Source organism: Pteronotus mesoamericanus, unplaced genomic scaffold (assembly GCF_021234165.1).
Source record: "Pteronotus mesoamericanus isolate MK-2021 breed Mesoamerican mustached bat unplaced genomic scaffold, CSHL_Meso_final contig_58, whole genome shotgun sequence".
NCBI lineage: Eukaryota > Metazoa > Chordata > Mammalia > Chiroptera > Mormoopidae > Pteronotus > Pteronotus mesoamericanus.
The window spans coordinates 6,876,368-6,898,032 of NW_026555205.1; the positions used below are offsets into that span (position 1 = coordinate 6,876,368).

At 38.3% G+C, this 21,665-nt stretch overlaps 1 protein-coding gene across 2 annotated transcripts in view; it reads right to left on the reverse strand.

The window, feature by feature from the left end:
- Nucleotides 1-21,665, reverse strand: part of TMEM164 (transmembrane protein 164) — a 214,073-nt gene that overhangs the window by 128,314 nt on the left and 64,094 nt on the right. For both annotated transcript variants that reach the window (XM_054580368.1, XM_054580367.1), the window contains exon 3: nt 6,196-6,245. In XM_054580368.1, the coding sequence (XP_054436343.1) occupies nt 6,196-6,245 (50 nt within the window). The remainder of the gene's footprint in view (nt 1-6,195; nt 6,246-21,665) is intronic.

Consider the following 21,665-nt stretch of genomic DNA (forward strand, 5'->3'; position numbering starts at 1 on the left):
GGCCTGCTGAGTTCAGAGAGAATAGATTAACAGCTGAAGGAGACAGCCACAGACAGTAGATTACTGGAAGTCTCAAACAAACTGCCTAAGGTCAGACAGGGTCAACATCTGACATCATCACAGGCAGATCCAGAAAGTAAAAACAGCGGTCTCACACCATAGAAATTCACACAACAAATCAGGAAATCAACACAGATCAATATAAGAAGCAGAAGCAAAAGAGAACAGTCTCACAAATAATGGGAAGACAAAGAAATACCCCCAACTCAAAAGGATAGGAGGAATACCCAGAAAGAGAACTAAATGAAATAGAGGTAAGTAAACTATCAGATACTGATTTCCAAACAATGGTTCTAAGGAAGCTCAATGAGCTCAGAGAGAATTACCAAAAACTACACGGAAACTATGAGGAACTTACTGCAAACTATATCACCATGAAAAAGGACATAGAAACTATTAATAAGAGACAAGAGGATATGAGGAATATAATTTCTGAATTGAGGAACATAGTAGAAGGAATCAAAAGCAGGCTAGATGAAGCTGAGGACCAAATCGGCGAGCTGGAGGACAAGGTAGAGAAAAGCTCCCAGAAAGAGCAAGAAAATGAACAAAGACTCAAAAAGAATGAAGAGGAGTTCAGGGAAATGCAGGACAACCTGAAACATAATAATATCCACATAATAGGGATACCAGAAGGAGAAGAGGCTGAGGAAGGGATAGAGAACCTGTTTGAAAAGGTAATGATGGAAAACTTCCCTAATTGGAGGAGAGAAAAAGTCACACAAGTCCAGAGAGCACATAGGGTCCCATTCAAGAAGAACCCAATGGGGCCGACTCCAAGGCACATCATCATTAAAATGGCAAATAGCAAAGACAAACAGAGAACTCTAAAGGCAGCAAGGGAAAAAGAGGTAGTAACATATAAGGGAGCTCCAATAAGGCTAACAGCTGACTTCTCAACAGAAACCCTGCAAGCCAGAAGGGGATGGCAAGAAATATTCCAATTCATGAAAAGCAAAGTTCTGCAACCAAGACTGCTCTACCCACCAAGGCTCTCAATTAAAATGGAAGGCGAAATAAGGAGTTTCCCAGACAAGAGAAGGCGAAAAGAATACACCTTCACCAAACCAGCACTGCAAAATATGCTAAAGGGACTGCTTTAAGATGAAGACAAAGTTTCTATGAATATCCATTTCTTTTCAGAGTTGCCAATACATGATATTACCAATATTTTTAATAGTCATTAATCTGAATGTGATAATTTTGTTATTTTAATTGTTGCTTTATTATTTGTGAAAGTAAACCTCTTTTGGTATATTTCTTGCCTTCTATTTTTTTTTTAAAAAAAAGCTTTAAATGACTTTTTGGTATTCTTTACCCATTTACTGATTACAGGTTTGTAGAACTTTTTTTCAAAAAAAACACAAAAAACAAAAACAAACCCTATTAACCATGTTTTAGATGTGTTGCAAATACTTTTCTATTCCTTGTCCTTTAACTTTGTTATATGTATATTATTATATAGTTAAATGTTTAATATAGTCACATTGTTAATATTTACTTTATAGCTTCTTGGTTTGAATATTTTACTTCAGGTGATGAAAAATATTAGTTCTATTTTCTTCTAAAACTCCTTAAATTCTACATATTGATTTTTAGCTCACCTGAGTATTTCTTGTATAATGTGTGAAATAGGGCTCTATATTTGTTTTATTTCAAGGAATAGTGGTCCATGCACTTTATTTGTTGAATAAGCCTTATTTTCCCCATTGATGTGAAATATCAACTTAATCATATATTGTCAGACAGATATATATATGTTTGTCTCTAGAATGTTTATTATATTTCATTGATCTACTTGATTATTTCTGTGCTGGTGTCATGTTGGTTTAATTGCTGAGACTTTATAAGGGTTTAAAACTTTTTAAATATTTTATAGTTAACTTTGACATTTAAAAAAAATAAATAAAATCAATCTGCATTTGAAAGAAAGAGAGACATGGAACCTTTTGTGACAACATGGATGAAACTGGAGAATATTAATCTAAGTGAAATAAGCCAGTTGATGAAAGACAATTACCATATGATCTCACCTATAAGTGGACTCTATTCAACAAAATAAACTAATGAACAAAATAAACCACAGGCACGGAAACATGAAGCAGACTGAAAGTGACCAGAGGGGATGGGGAAAGAGGACAATGGTGGAAAGAAGGGGAAGGGACTAGACAAAGAACATGAGTGAATGACCCATGGACATGGACAACAGAGTGGGAACTCACTGTGGGAGTGGGGGGTGGGGGTGGGATGGGTCGACGTGGGGTATAGGGGGAAAAATTGAGACAACTGTAATAGAATAAACATGATTTATAAATAAAAAAATAAAGTAAAAATAAAATAAAATAAAATTTTACAAAAAAAAAAAAAAGAAAAAGAAATCTTACCTTTTGCCACAGCATGGATGGACCTGGAGAACATCATGCTAAGTGTAAATAAGCCAGTAAGAGAAAGACACACCATATGATTTCACTTATATGTGTAATCTAATGAACAAAATAAACTAACAAAATAAAAACAGACTCACAGCTGTCAGAGGGTTTGCGGTTAGAGGGCTGGGTGAAAAAGTTGAAGGGATTAAACAAAAAAAACCCCTCATAGACAGACAACAGAATGGTAATTATCATAAGGAGAGGGTACTTGGGGGAAGTTGAAAAGGGTGAAGGGTGAATTTATGATGGCAGGAAGAGATTGACTTTGTATAGTGAACACACCATACAATATATAAATTGTACATCTGAAATCTGTATAATTTTATTAGCTAATGTCACCTCAATAAATTGAATTTTCTAAAAGTTCATGACATGATAAAGGTGGTAGTTCAGTTCTCAGAGAATAGTAGGGATTATTTAATATCTTATGCTACTGGTTATCCACCTTTAAGAAAATAATCTTAACCAAGACTGGAAAACAGAACTTACATAAAAAGAGTCATATTTGGATATGAAAAAGTAAAAAAAAATTGTGGGAAAAATATACTGCCAGTAAACTCAACACATACAGACTTGGGAGAGATTATCTATAACAATGATAGACAAAGAGCCAATAACTACAATATCTGAAGAGTTCTTACGAATTAAGAAAAATATAAACAACCCATAAAAAATGGGCAGATAATTTGAACAAGTAACTCAAAAAGCAAATTTAGTTGGACAAAAAAGTATAAGATAATAATGCATTGCATTAGTAATCAAGGAAATCTATCCATTACATTGTAAAATCATAAAATAACTATAACACCTTATGCTGGTAGGGATATGAAGAAAAGAATAATCTCATATATTACATAAAAAAGGTAAAAGTAAATTATAATAGCCTGTTTTTGTAAATCAATATGGACATACATGTTAACACATATATATATACATTTATATATAAAAATTCACATGTGCGTGTATCACCTGTATACAGGGGCATACGCACAATGTTTATTTCAGCATTGATTATAGTGGCAGAAATCTGGAAAGAATGAACGTAAATGTTCATTAATAGGAGAATAGCTAAATAGGTTGTTGCACCTCTATAAAATATTTTGTACCCTTGTTTTAAAAGAGTAAGATTTATACCGATAGACTTTGATAGAATTCAATGAGATACTGTTGAGTGGAAAAAAGCAAGATGTATTAAATTATATATAAAATTCTATGTTTGTAAAATAATGAACAAAAACCTGTGCAATTGTGTGTGTGTGTCTGTATATAAATATGAACATGGAAAAAATATGGAAGGATATATACTTGTTTGGTAATATATAAGGATGTCATGGAAAGATGGAGGAGCCAAACAAAAGAAGGAAAAGGAAAAAAGGCAGCTATAAAAAAATAATTCCACCAGTCATACTTATGTGTTTTATGTATAAAATGTACCATATTTTGCTGAGGATAATGTGCACCTACGTTTTTGGCCCAAACTTTCAGGGGAAAAAAAATCTTTCATTCTAATTTTTTAAAGTTTTTAAAAAATATATTATTCATTTATTTTTATTTTTTAATTAATTGATTTCTTCTTTTTAAAGAGATTTTTATTTATTTATTTTTAGAGAAGGGAATGGAGGGAGAAAGAGAGAGAGAGAAACATCAATGTGTGGTTGCATCTCACATGCCCCCTTACGGGGGACCTGGCCTACAACCCAGGCATGTGCCCTGACCGGGAATCAAACTAGTGACCCTTTGGTGCGCAGGTCGGTGCTCAATCCACTGAACCACACCAGCCATGGCTATTCGTTTATTTTTAGACAGAGGGGAAAGGAGGTAGAAAGAGAGGGAGAGAAACATCAATGTGTACTTGCCTCTTTTGGGCCCCTGACCAGGAGCCTGGCCTGCAACCCAGTCATGTGCCCTGACTGGGAATTGAACCAGCAACCCTTCAGTTTGCAGGTCGGCACTCAATCTACTGAGCCACACCAGCCAGGGCTAACTTTATTTTTTTTAAAGATTTTATGTATTTATTTTTATAGAACAGAAGGGAGGAGGAGAGAGAGAAGGAGAGAAATATCAATGTGTGGTTGCCTCTCACGCACCTCCTACTGGGGACCCGGCCATCAACGCAGGCATGTGCCCTGACCGGGAATCGAACTGATGACTCTTTGGTTCACAGGCCAGCTCGCAATCCACTGAGCCACACAAGCCAGAGATAATTAAATTAAATTAAATTATTTATTTATGTATTTATATTTAGAAACAAAACCAATGTTTGTATTTCAGAGTATTATTTTCCATATGGATATCATTATTGCTTTCTGCAGTTACACGTTTAATGCATAACCATACATAATAGAATTAAAAACTTTTATATAGACATGGAATTAGTACTACACATGTATAACATGCATCGTTATTTTTCTCTCAGTAATTTGGGCCAAAAAAGTGCACAGTATACACAGCAAAATACAGTATATATAAAATGAATTACATTTGGAAAAGATACAGTAAAAATCCTAAAGAGGATCTCTCCTTATTTAGAACTGAAATAACCAAAATTATCTCTTAATGATAGGATTAAGGGTAATCTTCATTTTCTTCTTTATGTGTCTCTGCATTTTCTATAATGTGAATTGTTACCTTCATAATAAAGAAATAAAACTAATATATGTTACTTTAAAAACATTACACTAAAAAATTGAGCTCATTTTGGAAAATCAAGGGAGGACACAGTGTTAAATACCCCTTTCCCTCAGGAGCTGTCCAAGTAGGAGATATATATGAAATCAAGTCCCATTACCTCTCATCCAGCAGAAAGTTACTCACCAAAGCCAAGAGACTAGGTGGTGGCTATTGCAAGAAGCTATTTGAAACAGCAAATAGGGTATATTTTCTCCTACCTAACACTTTAATGACTTAAGTATATCAGAAAGCCATTTACACCACTCTCAATTATCTAAGGATCTTCTGGGTTCTTTACTTCCTGTCCCTTCCCCCTGGCCTGTGGTCATTTCACTGGTCAGGAACAACTCCCAAATGGGGCCAGGGAAGGAGAAAAGAGATGAAATTAATTTGGTCAATTTAGCTTCTCGTTAGTAACTCTAATAAAAGGCTTGATAAATGAGATGGTCACAACTCATGGTTACAATGAGGGTTCCAGGACTCTTGAGAATTTTGTTTAAGCAAACTGGCCTTCAGATAAACAGAATTTGCCTGAAATACACTTTAATGCATTTAATGTTTGCTATTTTTAAGAAACCCAAGACTTGTAATGAGGTGATATTTTGCTCTTACTTTAATTTTAAGGGAAAAAAACATAAAAGCACAACAAAGGCCTTCGAAGTGAAGACATAACCTCAGTGGAGCAACAGGGCCATAAAGAAGATTCTTGAGATGAGGGAAAATGACTTGTCCCCAGCTTGCTCTCAAGAGAAAGTTTAGGAAGGCAGCAAACTTCCAAGGGAGCGTGCCTTGGCGATAAACCACCACAAGGAATAGCTAAAAAGGATTTGTCAGGGCTTGACAAAAGCCAAATCTCCACATAGAATAGTTCCTTGTTTCATGGGGACCTCACACACTTTTGTCCCTTCGGATGCCCAGAGACTAAATGGTGCAGGCCCACGGTGTTCACAGCAATGAGCTCATCATCCTAGGTTACCAAACAGACAAAGCAGTCTGAAGAGCAGTGGCAACAGTGCAAAAAACAATTTTCCCTTACTTGAAGATGACGATAGCTCCCGGACATGGAGGGCAGGCCAGGAGAAATATCTGCAATGGAAAATGAATTAAGTATGAGTATTAAAAGAAATGCCAGATCCAGAGAGACAATGATACTTATGATAATAATAATAATAACCAAATTCTAACACAAAAAATGTAATATAAACAATTAAAAAGGCAAGCAGGTGGTTTTCCAAACATGTTTGTGTTTGCAAATGCATCTTCATGTGTATATGTCTGAGTGCGCATATGTGCACACGATGGAGGAAGAGGGACAGAGATGGAGAGTAAGGGAAGGAAATGGAGAAAGCTTTCTTTAGGCCCTTTTAATCTCTGGAACACTTCCTCTTAACCTCTACAACAAGACTCAGTTTTCAACACTTCAATATAAGAAAAGTAGCCAGTCTGAGAATCTTTCAACCCAACACAAATACAAAGAGATTCTGAACATAGAACAAGTATACAAATGCCATCCGGTTTGCCTCCTATGAGGGAAGGTGAGTTAATCAACACCCAGCATTCAGATTTAGCAAATAAAAATACAGGATGCCCAGTTAAATGTGAATTTCATATAAACAAAGAATAATGTTTTAGTACAGGTATGTTATGTAATATTTAGGATAGATTTACATTAGAACATTACTCAATGCTTATCTGAAATTAACATTTAACTAGGCATCATGTATTTTATCTGGCAACCCTATCGATATTGCCACCCCAGGCCCTATACCTCCCTTTGATTTTGAAAGGGAGTAAAAATCTCTCTCTTTGGCCTAAGGATTATATTAGGCTGATTATTTTTAAGAAACAGCAGACACAGGAAAAGCTGTGAAAACTGAGTAGAAGTTACCCTTTTGTAAGAGACATTTACGTTAATAAAGGAAACCTCCATTTGTAAGGGTGTCTCCCTCTGAGCACCAGGAAGAGGGGGATGACTAAATCTCTAGAAGCTCTTCCATGTAGAAGGCAAGGACTTAAACCTGTGTTAACAACCTTACTCTTGTTTACTGCGCTTTTTCTTGGTCACCTCCCATTACTTGCTTCTCCCTCCCCATCATCTCCCTTTATCTTTAGCTAGAGATGGTATTTGAGGATGTAGCTTAGGCCATCTCAAGGAGTAACTCTGTTTCCCTGGGTCTCTCCCACGTATACCAGAGGTATACATTTTTTTCAACATCTATTTGTTTTTCTCTTGTAAATGTGTCTTTTATAACAAGGGTATTTCAGTCAAAAGCCTAGAAGGGTAGAAGGAAATTTATTTTTCCTCCCCCACATTGAACTGGTTTGTTTCTAAGCATGACTGAGTAGTTATTTTTATCCTATTCTCCATCCAGGTCAAACCTAACAAAAAGAACCTTGTCCTAAGAGACAAGTCAGTCCAGGGCCATTTTATTTAACTTAGGACTGGATTACAGCCTCCAAAGCTGTGGCAGTTCGACCTTTACTCAAGCACTGGTTCTGCAGAGGGACAAAGAAACCTCTGCAGATCGCTTATTAAACATGAGAATTTCTGGGCTCCTCTATTAAGAATGCTGATTCCAGAAGGCTGGGACTTCGAGAAACTGGACATTTAACAAAACCAAGGACATTCAACCACTCCTGGCAGCCCAATATGCTGAATATTTGACCTTGGCCTGAAGTCAGAGACATACAGCAGGACTAAGGACTGGTAAAAAATGAAATGCCTGTTTTTGGAGTTCTTTCACCTACAGTGATTTAATGGTGTGGTTTATAATATCATCAATATATGTTCCTATCTTGTGAACATTTATTAATACAGATTGTCTTCATGATAGACTTGTTTGGCTTTATCATGTGTATGTTCCTTAGCATTTGGTTCTTCAGTTCTCAGAGTATATATTTAGAAGGAAAGGGTACTATAAGGAAAAACAATATAAGAAAAGACACTCACTTGAATCCCTGCAAAGAGGAAGACAAAAGAATAAGAGAGGGGATCTTGAACGGAACACAGGCAGGAGCCCATCACCTGCACAATAGCTCATCAGAGAAGCCCTCCAAGGAAATAATCCATTGAGAATGCGCCTTTCCCTCTGTCAATCAATTTGATTAAAAGTAAAAAACTAATGACAATTACAGGTCCACAGTCCTTTACAGGCAATCTTCAAGTCGAAAAGCTCTCAAAGTCAGTTTTTTTCAAAGCTAATTTGGTAGTAAAATATGACTTGAACTGAGCTGAGGCAATTAACAGACTTGGTTTATTACACTTATGGTGAATACTCATGCATTTTTCCATAAAAATAATGTATTTTGATTATGGGGTGCTGCCCCAAACCCCACTGGCTGCGTATGTAAGATACTCCACATGCACTGTATTACCTAATATTCAAAATTTGTGATTTATGAAATACATATGACCTTAATGGTTTGTGATAGGGATTGTTGACTTGGAATTTCAATCATCCAAACATGAACTTATCCCCATTCCAACCCTCAGGAGCAGTCCAAGAAAGAATGAAAGAAACAAAGCTGGTATTCTTTACCACCGGCCAGAAATAACATTACTCACCTTAGTTAAGGGACCAAGTTGGAGGCTGCACATAGCTACCCAGCATCTGGCCCATCACAGACTACACCTAGAAGCTACAGTATAGAAACAGCAGAGAGGGGCACCCAACCACTTTGGAAAGGTCCTCAGTACGTCTTAAGTCTCTTAAGAGCCATGCCAGCAGTCTTCCTGAACTTTTGAAATATCCATGATACTTTTAACATGCTAAACAAAAAGCAAAATATATCACTGGGCCCCACAGTTAACTCTTCATTTTCTATACCCACCACCAAGAAGGGAAGAGTAGAGTCTTGGGGGCAGATTCCCTATAACTGCTCCATTTGTCTGGTTCTCATCCATGACAGCATGACACCAGAAGCACAGAAACCTACTAAAGAGAGCAAGCCTCTAGTTTCAACTCAATAGGGCATCGTATTATCCTCAATTCAGTAATGGATCTAACTTCTTTTGAGGCAATTAATCTACTCTTCACTCTAAGTTAGTTTTCCAAGTTACTTTCATGTGGCCACATCATTATGATAGAGCAGGCAGTTAGGCATAAGCAGAGAAGAAACCATAGGCCAAGTATGGAATGTCACCAGGGCAGAAAGTCCTGGGTGCCTAGTAATGGGAAAAACTGAGAAACCAGACATCTGGGACCTTGCCCCCAGGGTGACTTTTCCTCCCCAACATGTCGCTAGACATGCAGCTTAGTCCCCTTGACCTTTTATATTACTACATATGTGGTTTAGACCGCCTGAGAAGAGGAACAAGGTAGCCAGAGAACAGCCTCATATAGCTTCCGTACAAGCCTTTACATGACAATGAGGTTCTGGCCCACATCAAATAATCATGGGAACAAAACCTTGAGTTTGTTGATCACAGAGACAGAGTTTTGGTCAAACTAAAGATGACATTTAGGCCTCAGTTGTATTTCAGCTCCAGGCCCAGAAAAGCAGCAAAACCAGATGAATCAAGGCCATGGCTGATATCAGGAACAGATGCAATGACTAATGACTATCGACCCTAGTACCAACCAATCAGTAGAGACCATGACCAGGAAAGGACACACCTGGAAAGCTAACGAATATTCTATTGAGATCCTCTCCCAAGACCTCCTCTAAAATCTCCACCTTTGGAAAAACAGATAAAAAAATCTTAAGACAAAGGACCCCATGCATGTGCTCTCTCTCCCTTGAGCATGCCTATACCTGTCCACACCCCATTTTTTCCTAAGGTGTGCGCTCGCTCATTCTCTCTCTCTCTCTCTCTCTCTCTCTCTCTCTCTCTCTCTCTCTCATGCCCAAGCCTTTCCCCCTCTTTTTCCCCCAGGCATGTCATTTTTGCTGTCTCCTAAGCTCCAAGGGCCCTTCTTTTGCCTCTGTAACTTCTTTCCTGAGCCCACACAGTCCAGCTGGCTCATTTCTTCTACTTATGTGACTTTCTAAGTAAACTTCTTGCATGAGAGTTCTTGGCTCTGAATTCTGAATAAAATCTTTTAAAAAAACAACAACACTGCTTTCCTGTATACTAACAAGAAAGAAATGAAAATAAACAATTCTTTTTGCAATTGCAACCCAAATAATAAAATACCTAGGAATAAACTTAACAAAAGACATGAAAGACCTATATGCTGAGAACTACAAAGCATTATTAAAAGAGATAAAAAAATAATAAATAAAATGGAAAGATATTCCGTGTTCACAGAAGAATCAACATAAAATAGCTATATTACTGAAAGCAATATACAGATTTAATGCAATCACCATCAAAATATCAATGTCATTTATAAAAGAAATTGGACAAAAAATCATCAGATTTATATGAAACCACAAAAAATCTGAATAGCCAAAGCAATTCTGAGAAAAAAAGAACAAAACTGGAGGCATCACACTACTTGACTTCAAATAATAGTACAGAGCTATGATAATCAAAACAGCATGCTATTGGAAGAAAAACAGACACAGATCAATTGAGAGCCCAGATATAAAACCACATGTATATGCACAGATAATTTTCAACAAAGGAGCCAGAAACATACAATAGAGAAAAGAAAACCTGTTCAATAAGTGGTGCTTAGAAAATAGCAAAGCTACATGCAAACGAATGAAACTAGATTACAGTTTGTCCCCATTTACAAAAATTAATTCAAAGTGCATCAAAAACTTAAATATAATATCTGAAACAATAAATTACATAGATGAAAACATAGGTATTAAATTTATGGACCTTGGTTGTGGAGAACATTTTATGAATTTGACCCCAAAGGCTAGGTAATTAAAGGCAAAAGTAAATGAATGGGACTATATTAAACTAAGAAGCTTCTTCATAGCAAAAGAAATTGACAACAAAACAAAGAGGCAACCAACCAAATGTGAGATATTTGCAAACAATGGCTCTGAGAAAGGTTTAATATCCAAAATATATAAAGAACTTATAAAACTTAACACCAAACAAACAATCCAATTGAAAAATGGGCAGAGGACCTGAACAGACACCTGTCCCAAGAAGACATACAAATGACAAAAAAAAAGATATCTAAAAAGATACTCAATCTCACTAGCTATTAGGGAGATACAAATCAAAAATACAATGTGATACCACCTCACACCTGTTAGAATGTCTATTATCAACAAGACATGTGATAGCAAGTGTTGGAGAGGTTGTGGAGAAAAGGGAACCCTCATTCACTGCTGGTGGGAATGTAGTGGTACATTCACATAGTGGTACAGCCACTATGGCAAACAGTATGGAGGTTCCTCAGAAAATTAAGAATAGAGTTACCATATGACCCAGCAATCCCTCTCCTGGGTATCTACCTGAAAAACACAAAAACATGTATTCACAAAGAATTATGTACCTCTACATTCATTGCAGCATTATTCACGATGACCAAGATGTGTAGACAACCTTCAACAGAGAATGTATAAAGACAATGTGGTACCTATAAGTGGAACCTAATCAGCAAAGCAAGCAGGCAAGGAAAATGTGACCAGCAACATTGAAAGAAAGAAGAAACTGACAGGGACGGGAGGGAGGGAGGGAGGGAAGGGCTTAGCAGGGAGGGGAAGAGGAAGGGTTAAATCAAGGAATAGGTGTGAAGGACACATGGACAAAGCCAAGGTGGGGAAGGATTGGGGGGGAGGTGGAGTGGGTGGTGCAGGGGAAAGTGGTGGCGGGTAAAGGAGACAAATGTATTGGAACAATAAAAGTTAATTAAAAAAAGAAAGACGATGTGGTATATGTACACAATGGAATATTACTCAGCCATAAGAAAAGACAAAATACTGCTACTTGCAACAACACAGAGGGACCTTGAGAATATTATGCTAGGTGAAATAAATCAGTAAGGAAAAGCTAAGAGCCATATGGCTTCACTTATATGTGTCATATAAAACTGAAACTCATGGACAAAGACAGCAATGTGGTGGTTGCCAGAGGGAAGGGGGTAGGGGAATGGGAGGTGAGGGGAGCCTAATATATGGTGACAGAAGATGGTCTGACTTTGGGTGGTGGGCACACAGTACAATATACAGATCTAGTATCATATATATACCTGAAACTATACGGTCATACTAACGAATGTCACCCCAATAAATTTAATTTAAAGAAGTGCATGGAAAGGTAGCATAGAGAGAAATGCAACAAAACACTTCCATTTTCCCATCAACTGGGGGTAAGTAGAGCCTTCTTATTATATCCCATTTTAGAGATGAAGAAACCCAGGGGAAAAGGCCCTGACAAGCTTTCTGACGAGAACCTAGGTCCCCTAACTTCCAGATGAACACCCTTTCCACCTCACACCAGAAACATTGCAGGCCTCATGGGTACTTCTCTACTTTATACTCTAGCCCTGCCCCTTTTGACTCCACGGCACATAGAGTCACTTCAATGGCTCCAAACCTGTGCTACCACACAACCCACAAGATTTACTCTTTAGAAGGTGAAACATCTCAAAACAGAAACTTAACTTGGTAGCAAATCACATTTACCCAAATGGGTTTCAGAGTTCAGGATCATGTAAAGACAGGGTCATCTTATGTCTACCTCATTATGTCTACCTACCTCATTTCCAGGTGTGCTGGGTGGTTGCAATTCTTGCAGTCTTACATAACTGATGTCTTTCTTGGCTGTATTTCCAGGAAAAACCTACAGGTTCCATTCAAAATCACACTCTCTCGCCCCCTGGCTTACCATATGCTCTCACCTATAAGTGGAACCTAACCAACAATGCAAAGATGCAAGGAAAATAAGACCAGCAACACTGACAGGAAAAGAAACCAACAGAGACAAGAGGGAAGGAGGGAGGTGGGGCAGGGAAAGTGGTGGGGGGAGGCAGAGACAAATGTATTTGAAAAAATAAATAAATCAATTAAATAAATAAAGAAATAAAAGGATTTTTTTTTTCAAAATAAAGCACTGTAAATCACACTCTCTCAGCTTCCCCAGGAAACCTTCCTGTACTACTCCAAAGCTGTCCTGCCCAGAAACTTGTAAATTCAGCTCTTTCCTAAGCACCTGACAGGAGAAAAATTCAGAAATGTCCTAAATTAAATTACGGTGGACTGGAAGATGGGAGAAAGAGACAAAGGTAGTTAATCCTTTAAGAGCTGCAGTCTAAAACTAACAAAACACTGCTCACATTCCTCAATGTAGGTTTAAAATTTGAATCAACTTCCAGGTGGCTATCAAAAAAAAAAAAAAGTTGACCACTAGATAACAATGACACACCGCTACATCTGGCTTATGTATGAACTTTCTGGATTGTTGCCCCCAATGAATCAAAGAGTAGAAAATACTTCTTACTTACAGACTATGCATCTAGGCTAGAACTGCCCTCACTTCACGTTCTCTGCTCCCAGTTTCTTTCTATAGCCAATGTAGATTCTTTCAAAAAAATCACATCTTTCTTCCCCAAGCTCACTGCGTAAAGAGCTGCTTCAGCTCCAGGACAGCTGACATGTTCTCTTCTCGATGTAGCCCTGCTGTTGGTGGTTTAGATTCTATGTCCCAGGACCTGGTACTTCTTCTCATGAGCATATGGCTCCATAAATCTTTGTTTCATACAAGTTTTTGGACACAAAAATCTTGTTTAACATACCCAATCTAGTTACCAGAAGGTGTACCAATTCATCCTCTACCTCTGAAGCACTCTGTTTCCAAGTTCCCCACCTTCCCTACCAAACCTCCCAGCCAAACTATCACTTGTAGCACCTCCCTGTCCCTGTTCCTGTTCCTGTGACAGAGTCATATCAGCCCCAAGTTCACTGGCATAATTTTCCAACCTCCCATTAACTTCTGCTCCACCCCAACATTAGATTCAATAAACCCCCGTTTCCAGGACACCTAAAGAAGATAAATTTTGTTCACAGGAGTTAAGTGTCAGTACTATGAGAAATGTAATTGCGAAGGAGGGCCAGTCACCAGAGATTATCCTAGAAGAGCGACTTGCCTGCCAGTTTAAGGAGTGAAGGGTGATGGAAAACTAAATAAAAGGAAAACAGACAGTGAGAAGGGGACAGGAGAGTGGTGCTTGCCCTGGCACACAATCATCCCAGGCCCAGCCCTCTGGCTCCAGTCCTCATGGCTCCACAGTCTATGAAGGCACACAGCTATTTGGGGAGTCCTAAGGACTAGTGCTTATAACCATTACCCACTGTGGACTGCAAGAAGACAGATTCACTTGATGTAAACCCCAGGCAGGAATTCTGCTGAGGTGGATTCCCCATGGTAAACTGAGGGCCCAAATTTTATAAATAGTAAGAGCCTAGTGGCCATTTGCTAACAAGGGCTCCTCACCTAATCTGTATATGAGGAAGAACCTCACACTGAACTCAAGGCTTCCCACACTATGCCCGTTTTTTTACGCCATCTGAGTCAACCACTGCAGGGGAGCCCTGGTTTCCCCTTTCTACCAACGTACTGAGAGCTATCCAGTTCAATCAGAACTACACAATTTGGATACCACATTTACATAAAACAGACCTAATTGGGAACCTGGGCAAGAGCTTTCAATATATTTCAAAACGTGGCCTACCCTTCGTCTCAGTGGAACACAATTTAGGTTGCTCCCTGAATCTGTGTCTCCCGTGCTGCAGCTCTTTTTGCTCAAATAATTGCTTTTTATTCTTTGTTATAGTCTAAAATTAATTTTGGTTTTACATCGCCATTCCTTGGGCTGCCCAAAGACTATTCTAGGCTCTATTTAGTCACTAATGTTCATACTCTCCCAAGACCACTGCAATAATCTCTTCACTGATCTCTGGCTTTCAGGCACACTGCTTCAGGAAGGACCTATCTAAAATGTAGCTTTGATCTGCCATTTAAAATCCTTTCATTGTTTGCCAGTACCTACAGAAAAAAAAGCTCAAGCTCCTGAAGGAGAAAAGAGTTTGCCGCCCTAAAATATATCTCTGGGATATTGATTATCTTAGGCTAAGTTTTAAGAAACAGCAGACCTAAGAAAAGCTCTGAAAACTGGGTAGAAGTTCCCCTTCAGTAAGAGACATTAACATGTATGAGGAAAATCTCCATTTGGAATGGTTTTTCCCTTACTGTACCAGGAACAGGAGGATGCATAAATCTCTAGGAAAATCATTAATGGAGAACACAAAGGCTTAAATCTGCTTAATAGCCTTCCCCTTGTGTATTAGACTCTTCCTCCCTAATTAGCCTCTCCTCCCCTCCACCCCAAGCGCCCACGCGCACACACACACACACACACACACACACACACACACACACCAAAAACCTTTTGTCTTTACCTGGAGATATATTTAATATAGTGGCTTGGGCCATCTCAGGGAGTTACTCAGGTTTCCTGGATCTCTCCCATGTACACAGGGGGTATATATTTTATTAAATGTCTGTTTCTTTTTCTCTTGTTAATCTATCATGATGCGGAGTCAGGGTCTTAACCAAGAACCTAGAAGGATAGAAGGAAAATTATTCTCCCTCCCCTACAACACACACAAACACACACCCTATTGCTTTAATTTGTGTAACTATTTTCTGACATGTTGTTTTGGTTAGCTGTATTTATTTTGGGGGGATGTGACCATCTGTGCTCTTTGCCTATTTTTCAACTGGTATGTCATTTTTCTTATTGAGTTGTAAGAGCTATTTATGTTTTAATGACATTTAATACAGGCTATTTGACATTTATTGAAAATACTTTTCCCAAGTGGTTACTGTCTCTCATAGCCATGCTTATGATAGTTTTTTGATGTATAGAAGTTTTTATCTCTATGCAATCAGATGTATTTGTCATTTCATTTCTGGCTTCTGTTTTTGATGTCATCCTTTGAAAATCTTTTACAACCCTGAGATTATAGTCACTTATTTTCCTAATACTTTCATAATTTTATTTTAAAATTTCAATCTCGAATATCAAGAAATTGTACCATTGTTAATCCTATTCACTCCTCCAGAATAACATTCTCACCTTTCCTCTTCTGATTAACTTCTATTTACCTTTCAAATACAAAATTAAGCACTATTTTCTCCAGGGAATATTTGGTTAAATGCCCATCCCCTATCCTCCCATTAACTCACTCTGCTTACCTTTGCTGAGAAATTACCATTTTTGTCAGTATGAGGAGCTTACAAAGAGAATTCTTCCACAAGAGTTTAGACAAAAGGAAAATTAGAGTACCTACTAAGAGTTGGGCTTTAAAAATCAACATACAAGGATTTAAAAGGTTGTATGTTCATCTTAAAGCCAGAATGGCTCGAAGACTTGAAAAACCAGATTGTAATCTGCTTGAATTATACCTAAAGAAAGAATGAAGTCGGTTAACCACTGACATATAGAAAGAATAAGGAGAGTCACAAAGCATATTTGGGAGCATGCACACCCAAGCACTATCCAGGGGCCTGTGGAGTTAAAAAAAAAAGAGGTTCTGTGAAAAGTAACCTCACAGAGTGATCTCATCATAAATTCCTAGCTGGGCAGGTCATGGTGGGTAGCTGTGCCCCAGGCATATGACTTCTTTAACAAAAGGTTTATCTTTGCCTTAAGCCAACACTGTCCATGGTTTCTGTGCATCTAGGTTAACATACCTTTGAAATGCTTCTTTTCACCCTCCTTTTTCTAAAGCATGACCATCTTCAAGAGAGCACATAATCCTGTTAATTGTCCTGTAATCAGATTTCCACCTGCTTTTTCCCACCTTCATGTAATCTTCCTGCCCTGGTTGGTGTGTCTCAGGGGACTGAGTGCTGGCCTGCGAAACAAAGGGTCGCCGGTTCGATTCCCAGTGCAGGGCACATGCCTGCATTGCAGGCCTGGTCCTCGGTAGGGGGGCCAACGAGATGCAAACAAACATTGATGTTCCCCTCTCTCCCTTCCTTCTCATCTCTAAAAATAAATAAATAAAATCTTTTTTTAAAAATGCTTATAATCTTCCTTAATTTCCCCCCTTAATTCCAAATGCATAAAAGAAATTGCAACCTATCATTGTTGGAAGCATTTATGTCAGTTTGTTGAGGTCTTGCTTCCAGGTTTAGCCTCTGTTTGGCTCAAATAAAGTTTTATAAAAATTCACTACAGATTTAGGTGTTCTGATATAAACATGCCAGAGAACCTTAGCTCATCAACATCAAGTTTTCTGGTCCCACTGGCAGATTCACTCCTGCTAAGAGGGTGGAAGCAGGATAGTTAGCATGGCTCAGTGGCTTTAGAGTCAAGACAGACTTAGGTCCATATGCTGGCTCTGACACTCAGCAGCATTGTAACCTTGGGCAAGAGCCTGGAGTAATTTTCATCTCTAAAATAGGGATAAAAATGTTATCTATGCCTCACCATGTCTTGGAGAGGATCAAATGAGATAAAGTAAGCAAAGCACTTGGCACAATGCCTAGCACATAGCCAGCACTCAATACATAGTAGCTATAAGTATTCTGATCTAATAGAAAATCCATCCCTACTGTGAGCTATAGTAGCACATCTTGAACTTTCAGTTCATCTAACTAAACTTATTTTAATTCCACATTTGCATAATAACATTCTGCTATATTATTTGGCTTTCCTTGTCCAGCTGCCTACAGGGAGAGAATACTTGACCACTCGAGGCTCACTTTCCTCATCTGACAAATGGGGACTACAACAGTACTATCTCACTGGGTGGATGTGAGGATTAAATGCTTGAAGCACTTAGTTTAATCCCTAGCACATTGTAAGGAATAAAATAAGTATGAGCTGTTGATAGCATCATCCTTCTTAGACGTCTTTTCTCTTCTCTCACTGATAATTCCATTTAAAGCTATGACAAGTTCTATTTCCTCCAGAAAGGCTGCTCCAAGAACTCCAGATAACACCTTTCTGGTTTTCTAGTGGCCCGTAGAACTCATTAGGTACTTAGATTTTATTTAATTTGGGATGTTAAATGGTTCTCTGATATTGTACACAGTGATATAGTAGATTGAGAGCTAGGATTTGATTATCAACATTTCCCTCCCGACAAATCTTAAACTGGCATTGGTGAACCACTGAACAAAGTCCAAAGTAATTTGCAGGGTAATCATGGCCCTCAGCAATGTACCCTCCAACTCCTGGTTGCCTTACCAGTTGTATTCCCCACTGTGTCTCAGGTTTTTACCCTGAACCTCAGTTTCTACATTCTAAAATGAAAAAGAATAATAGTGCTTGCCTCCAGTATCTTAACCTCAACTGCTGTTCCTATTCAGATACCAAATGTTTTCTGGATATTTCCATCTGGATGTCATACAAGTACCTCAGACCAAACATGCCTAAACCTGAACTTGCCATCTTCTTTCCCTAATCCCTACCCCCTCTAACCCCTTCCCCAAAAAGTGGGAGAGAAGGGACAGCTCTCCTGACAAAAGAATTCCAACTGATAAAGGTAGAAGGAATGAGGGAAACAGAAAATCAACATTAGGCAAACACCGTTGCAATAACTGTTGCAGGCAAGAATAATTGATAGATGTGGATTAGTAATGAGGGCATTATCATTTTTACATACAAGACACTTGTTAATTACAATGGGAAAATAGTAACTTGACAGTGGAGGAATCTGGTCGACACTACCTTAACCATGTGACCAAGGATAACATGACCTGTAATAAAGCATATCATAATGTACCCCTGAAAATGATGTACTAAAAAGGGTACAACATCACTTCTGTGGTATTTTTGCCCAATTTCCCAGATCTAATCATGAAAAAGCATCAGGTAAGTCCAAATTAGGGACATTTTACAAAGTAACTGACCAATGTTCTTCAAAAGTGTCAAGGTAATAAAAGACAGAGAATAAGGAATTGTCATGATGAAGGAGACTAAGAAGACATGCCAACTAAATGCAATGTAGGATACTGGGTTGGATCCTGGAACAGGTAAAGGACATTTGTGGAAAAACTGATAAAATCATAATAAAGCCTATAGTTTAGTCTATAGCACCAATGTTAAGTTCTCAGTTTTAATAATTTTATCATAGTTATACAAGATGTTGACATTAGGGGAAGCTCATTGAAGGGTGTAAGGAAATTCTCTGTATTTTTTTTTTCATGAACAAGTTGAAAAAGTACTGTGATCCACTCACTAGCCTATCTTTAAACCTCAGGACTATCTTGGATGACTCCTCTTTCTGAGCCGACATGTATAGTCATTCCCCAAGTCTTGTCATCTTGAAATTTTAACCTTTTCAATATATCTCCAATCTACCCTCACCATCTTTTCCTAGTTCAGTCCCTATCGATTTCTTAAACTACTATAACAGCTTCCCGTCTGATCTCCAGGTCTGCAGTGTCTCCCCTTCTTCACTCAAGTTCATTCACTATTGTCAAGTTCCTATTCTTAAAAGAGAGTCCTGATCGTGTTATGCTCATCCTTAGAAATTGTCAGATGACAGATTTAACACAATCCCTATCAGAAACGCAGCTGACTTCTTTGAAGAAATTGACAAGCTAATTTTAAAATTCATATGGAACTACAAGTCATCCCAAAGAGCCAAAACAATCTTGAAAAGAAGAGCAAGTAGGAGACCCTGCATTACCTGATTTCAAAACTTACTACAAAGCAGCAGTAATAAAGACAGTATGGTGCTGCCATATGGGTAGACATATAGGCTAATGAAATGGAATGGAAAGTCTAAAAATAAACCCTCACAATGGATTTTCATCAACGGTGTCAATACCATACAATGTAGTAAGTGACCCTACAACAAATGGTGCTGGGAAAACTAGATTTTCGTACATAAGAATGAAGTTTGGACCTCTACCTCACAACTATATATATTTAAAAAAAATCAACCGAAGATCTAAGTGTAATTACAAAACTCTCAAAAATAGGACCAGCCATGCCTGGAGGATATAGCCACAGACTATAGATAATTTGTAGCCTTAAACAGGCTGCCTACAGCTAGACTGGGACACCAGCTGACATCAGGGCCTGATTCTGAAGAAGGCATCCTGGCAGCTCCTGTACAACAGCATAAATGACATGTTGGGGGTTGTGACTATCAGTCAGCCAGCCAGAGGGGAAAACCCATCAATGAACAATCCAACAACAAACAAAACCCAATTACAAGAGAGCCTACATAAACTGCATAAAGGGCATCCCTGGAGTATCCACCTCAGGAGTTCAGGGACACAGCACCACTGAGTGCCACAAGACTCCTATCACAGAAGTCCACCCCACAAAGACAGGGAGTCAAAGCAGATCAACCTAATATGCAGAAACAAACAAAAAGAGCCATCTAAAATGGGGAGACAAAGAAACAACACCAGATTGAAAGGAAAGGAGGAATCCCCAGAAAGAGAGCTAAATGAAATTGAGGCAGGCAATTTATGAGATACAGAGTTCAAAGTAATGGTTATGAGGATACTAACAGAACTCAGTGGGAACTACAAGGACCTTAGTGGGGACTATATCAGCATGAAAAAGGACACAGAAACCATGAAGAACCATTTGAAGATGAAGAACACAATATCTGAAATGAAGAAAACAACAGAATGAATTAAAAGCTGGTCAGATGAAGAACAGGATCAAATCAGCAAGTGGGAAGACACAGAAGACTAAAACACCCAATCAGAGTGACAAAAAGAAAAAGGAATCAAAAAGAATGAAGATAGTTTAAGGAACCCACAGAACAACTTGAAACATAATAATAACCACATCATAGGAATTCCAGAAGAAGAAGAAGACAAAAGAGCAAGGAATAAAAAAACCTCATTGAAAAAATAATGAAAGAAAATATTCCTACCTTGGTGAGGAAAAGAGTCATACAAGTTCAGGAAGTACAGAGGGGCCCATTCAAGAGGAACCCAATGAGGCCCACAAGACACAGCATAATTAAAATGGCAAAATTTAAGGACAAAGAGAGAATCTTAAAGACAGAGGGAGAAACAGCAAGTAACATTCAAGGGAGCTCTGATAAGTATATCAGCCGATTTGTCAACAAAAACACTATAAGCCATAAAGGAACAGCATGGAATACTATAAGTAATGATAAGAAAAGATTTACAACTCAGACCACACTACCCAGCAAAGCTCTCATTTAAAATGAAAGGGAAAATAAGAAGCTTGCCAGACCAAAAAAAAAAAAAAAAAGGGCTAAACAAGTACATCTCTACCAAATGAGCATTGCAAGAGATGCTAAAGGGACTGCTTTAAGAATAAGAAGAAAAAGAGAGAGAGACACACACACGAAGGGAAAAAAGGCAATGAATAAACACCTACCAATAATAACCTTCAGAAGGAGGGAAGGGGGTGGCAGGGAGGAGAAGGGGAAGGGTCAGATCAAGGAACAGGTGTGAAGGACACAAGGACAAGCCAAGGTAAGGAAGGATTGAAGGGAGGAAAAGGGGTGGAGGGGCAGGGGAAACTGGTGGGGGTTAAATGGAGACAAATGTATTTGAAACATAAAAAAAGAAATACATTTTAAAAATAATAACCGTCAATGTAAATGGATTAAATATTTCAAGCAAAACACTCATGGTAGCTG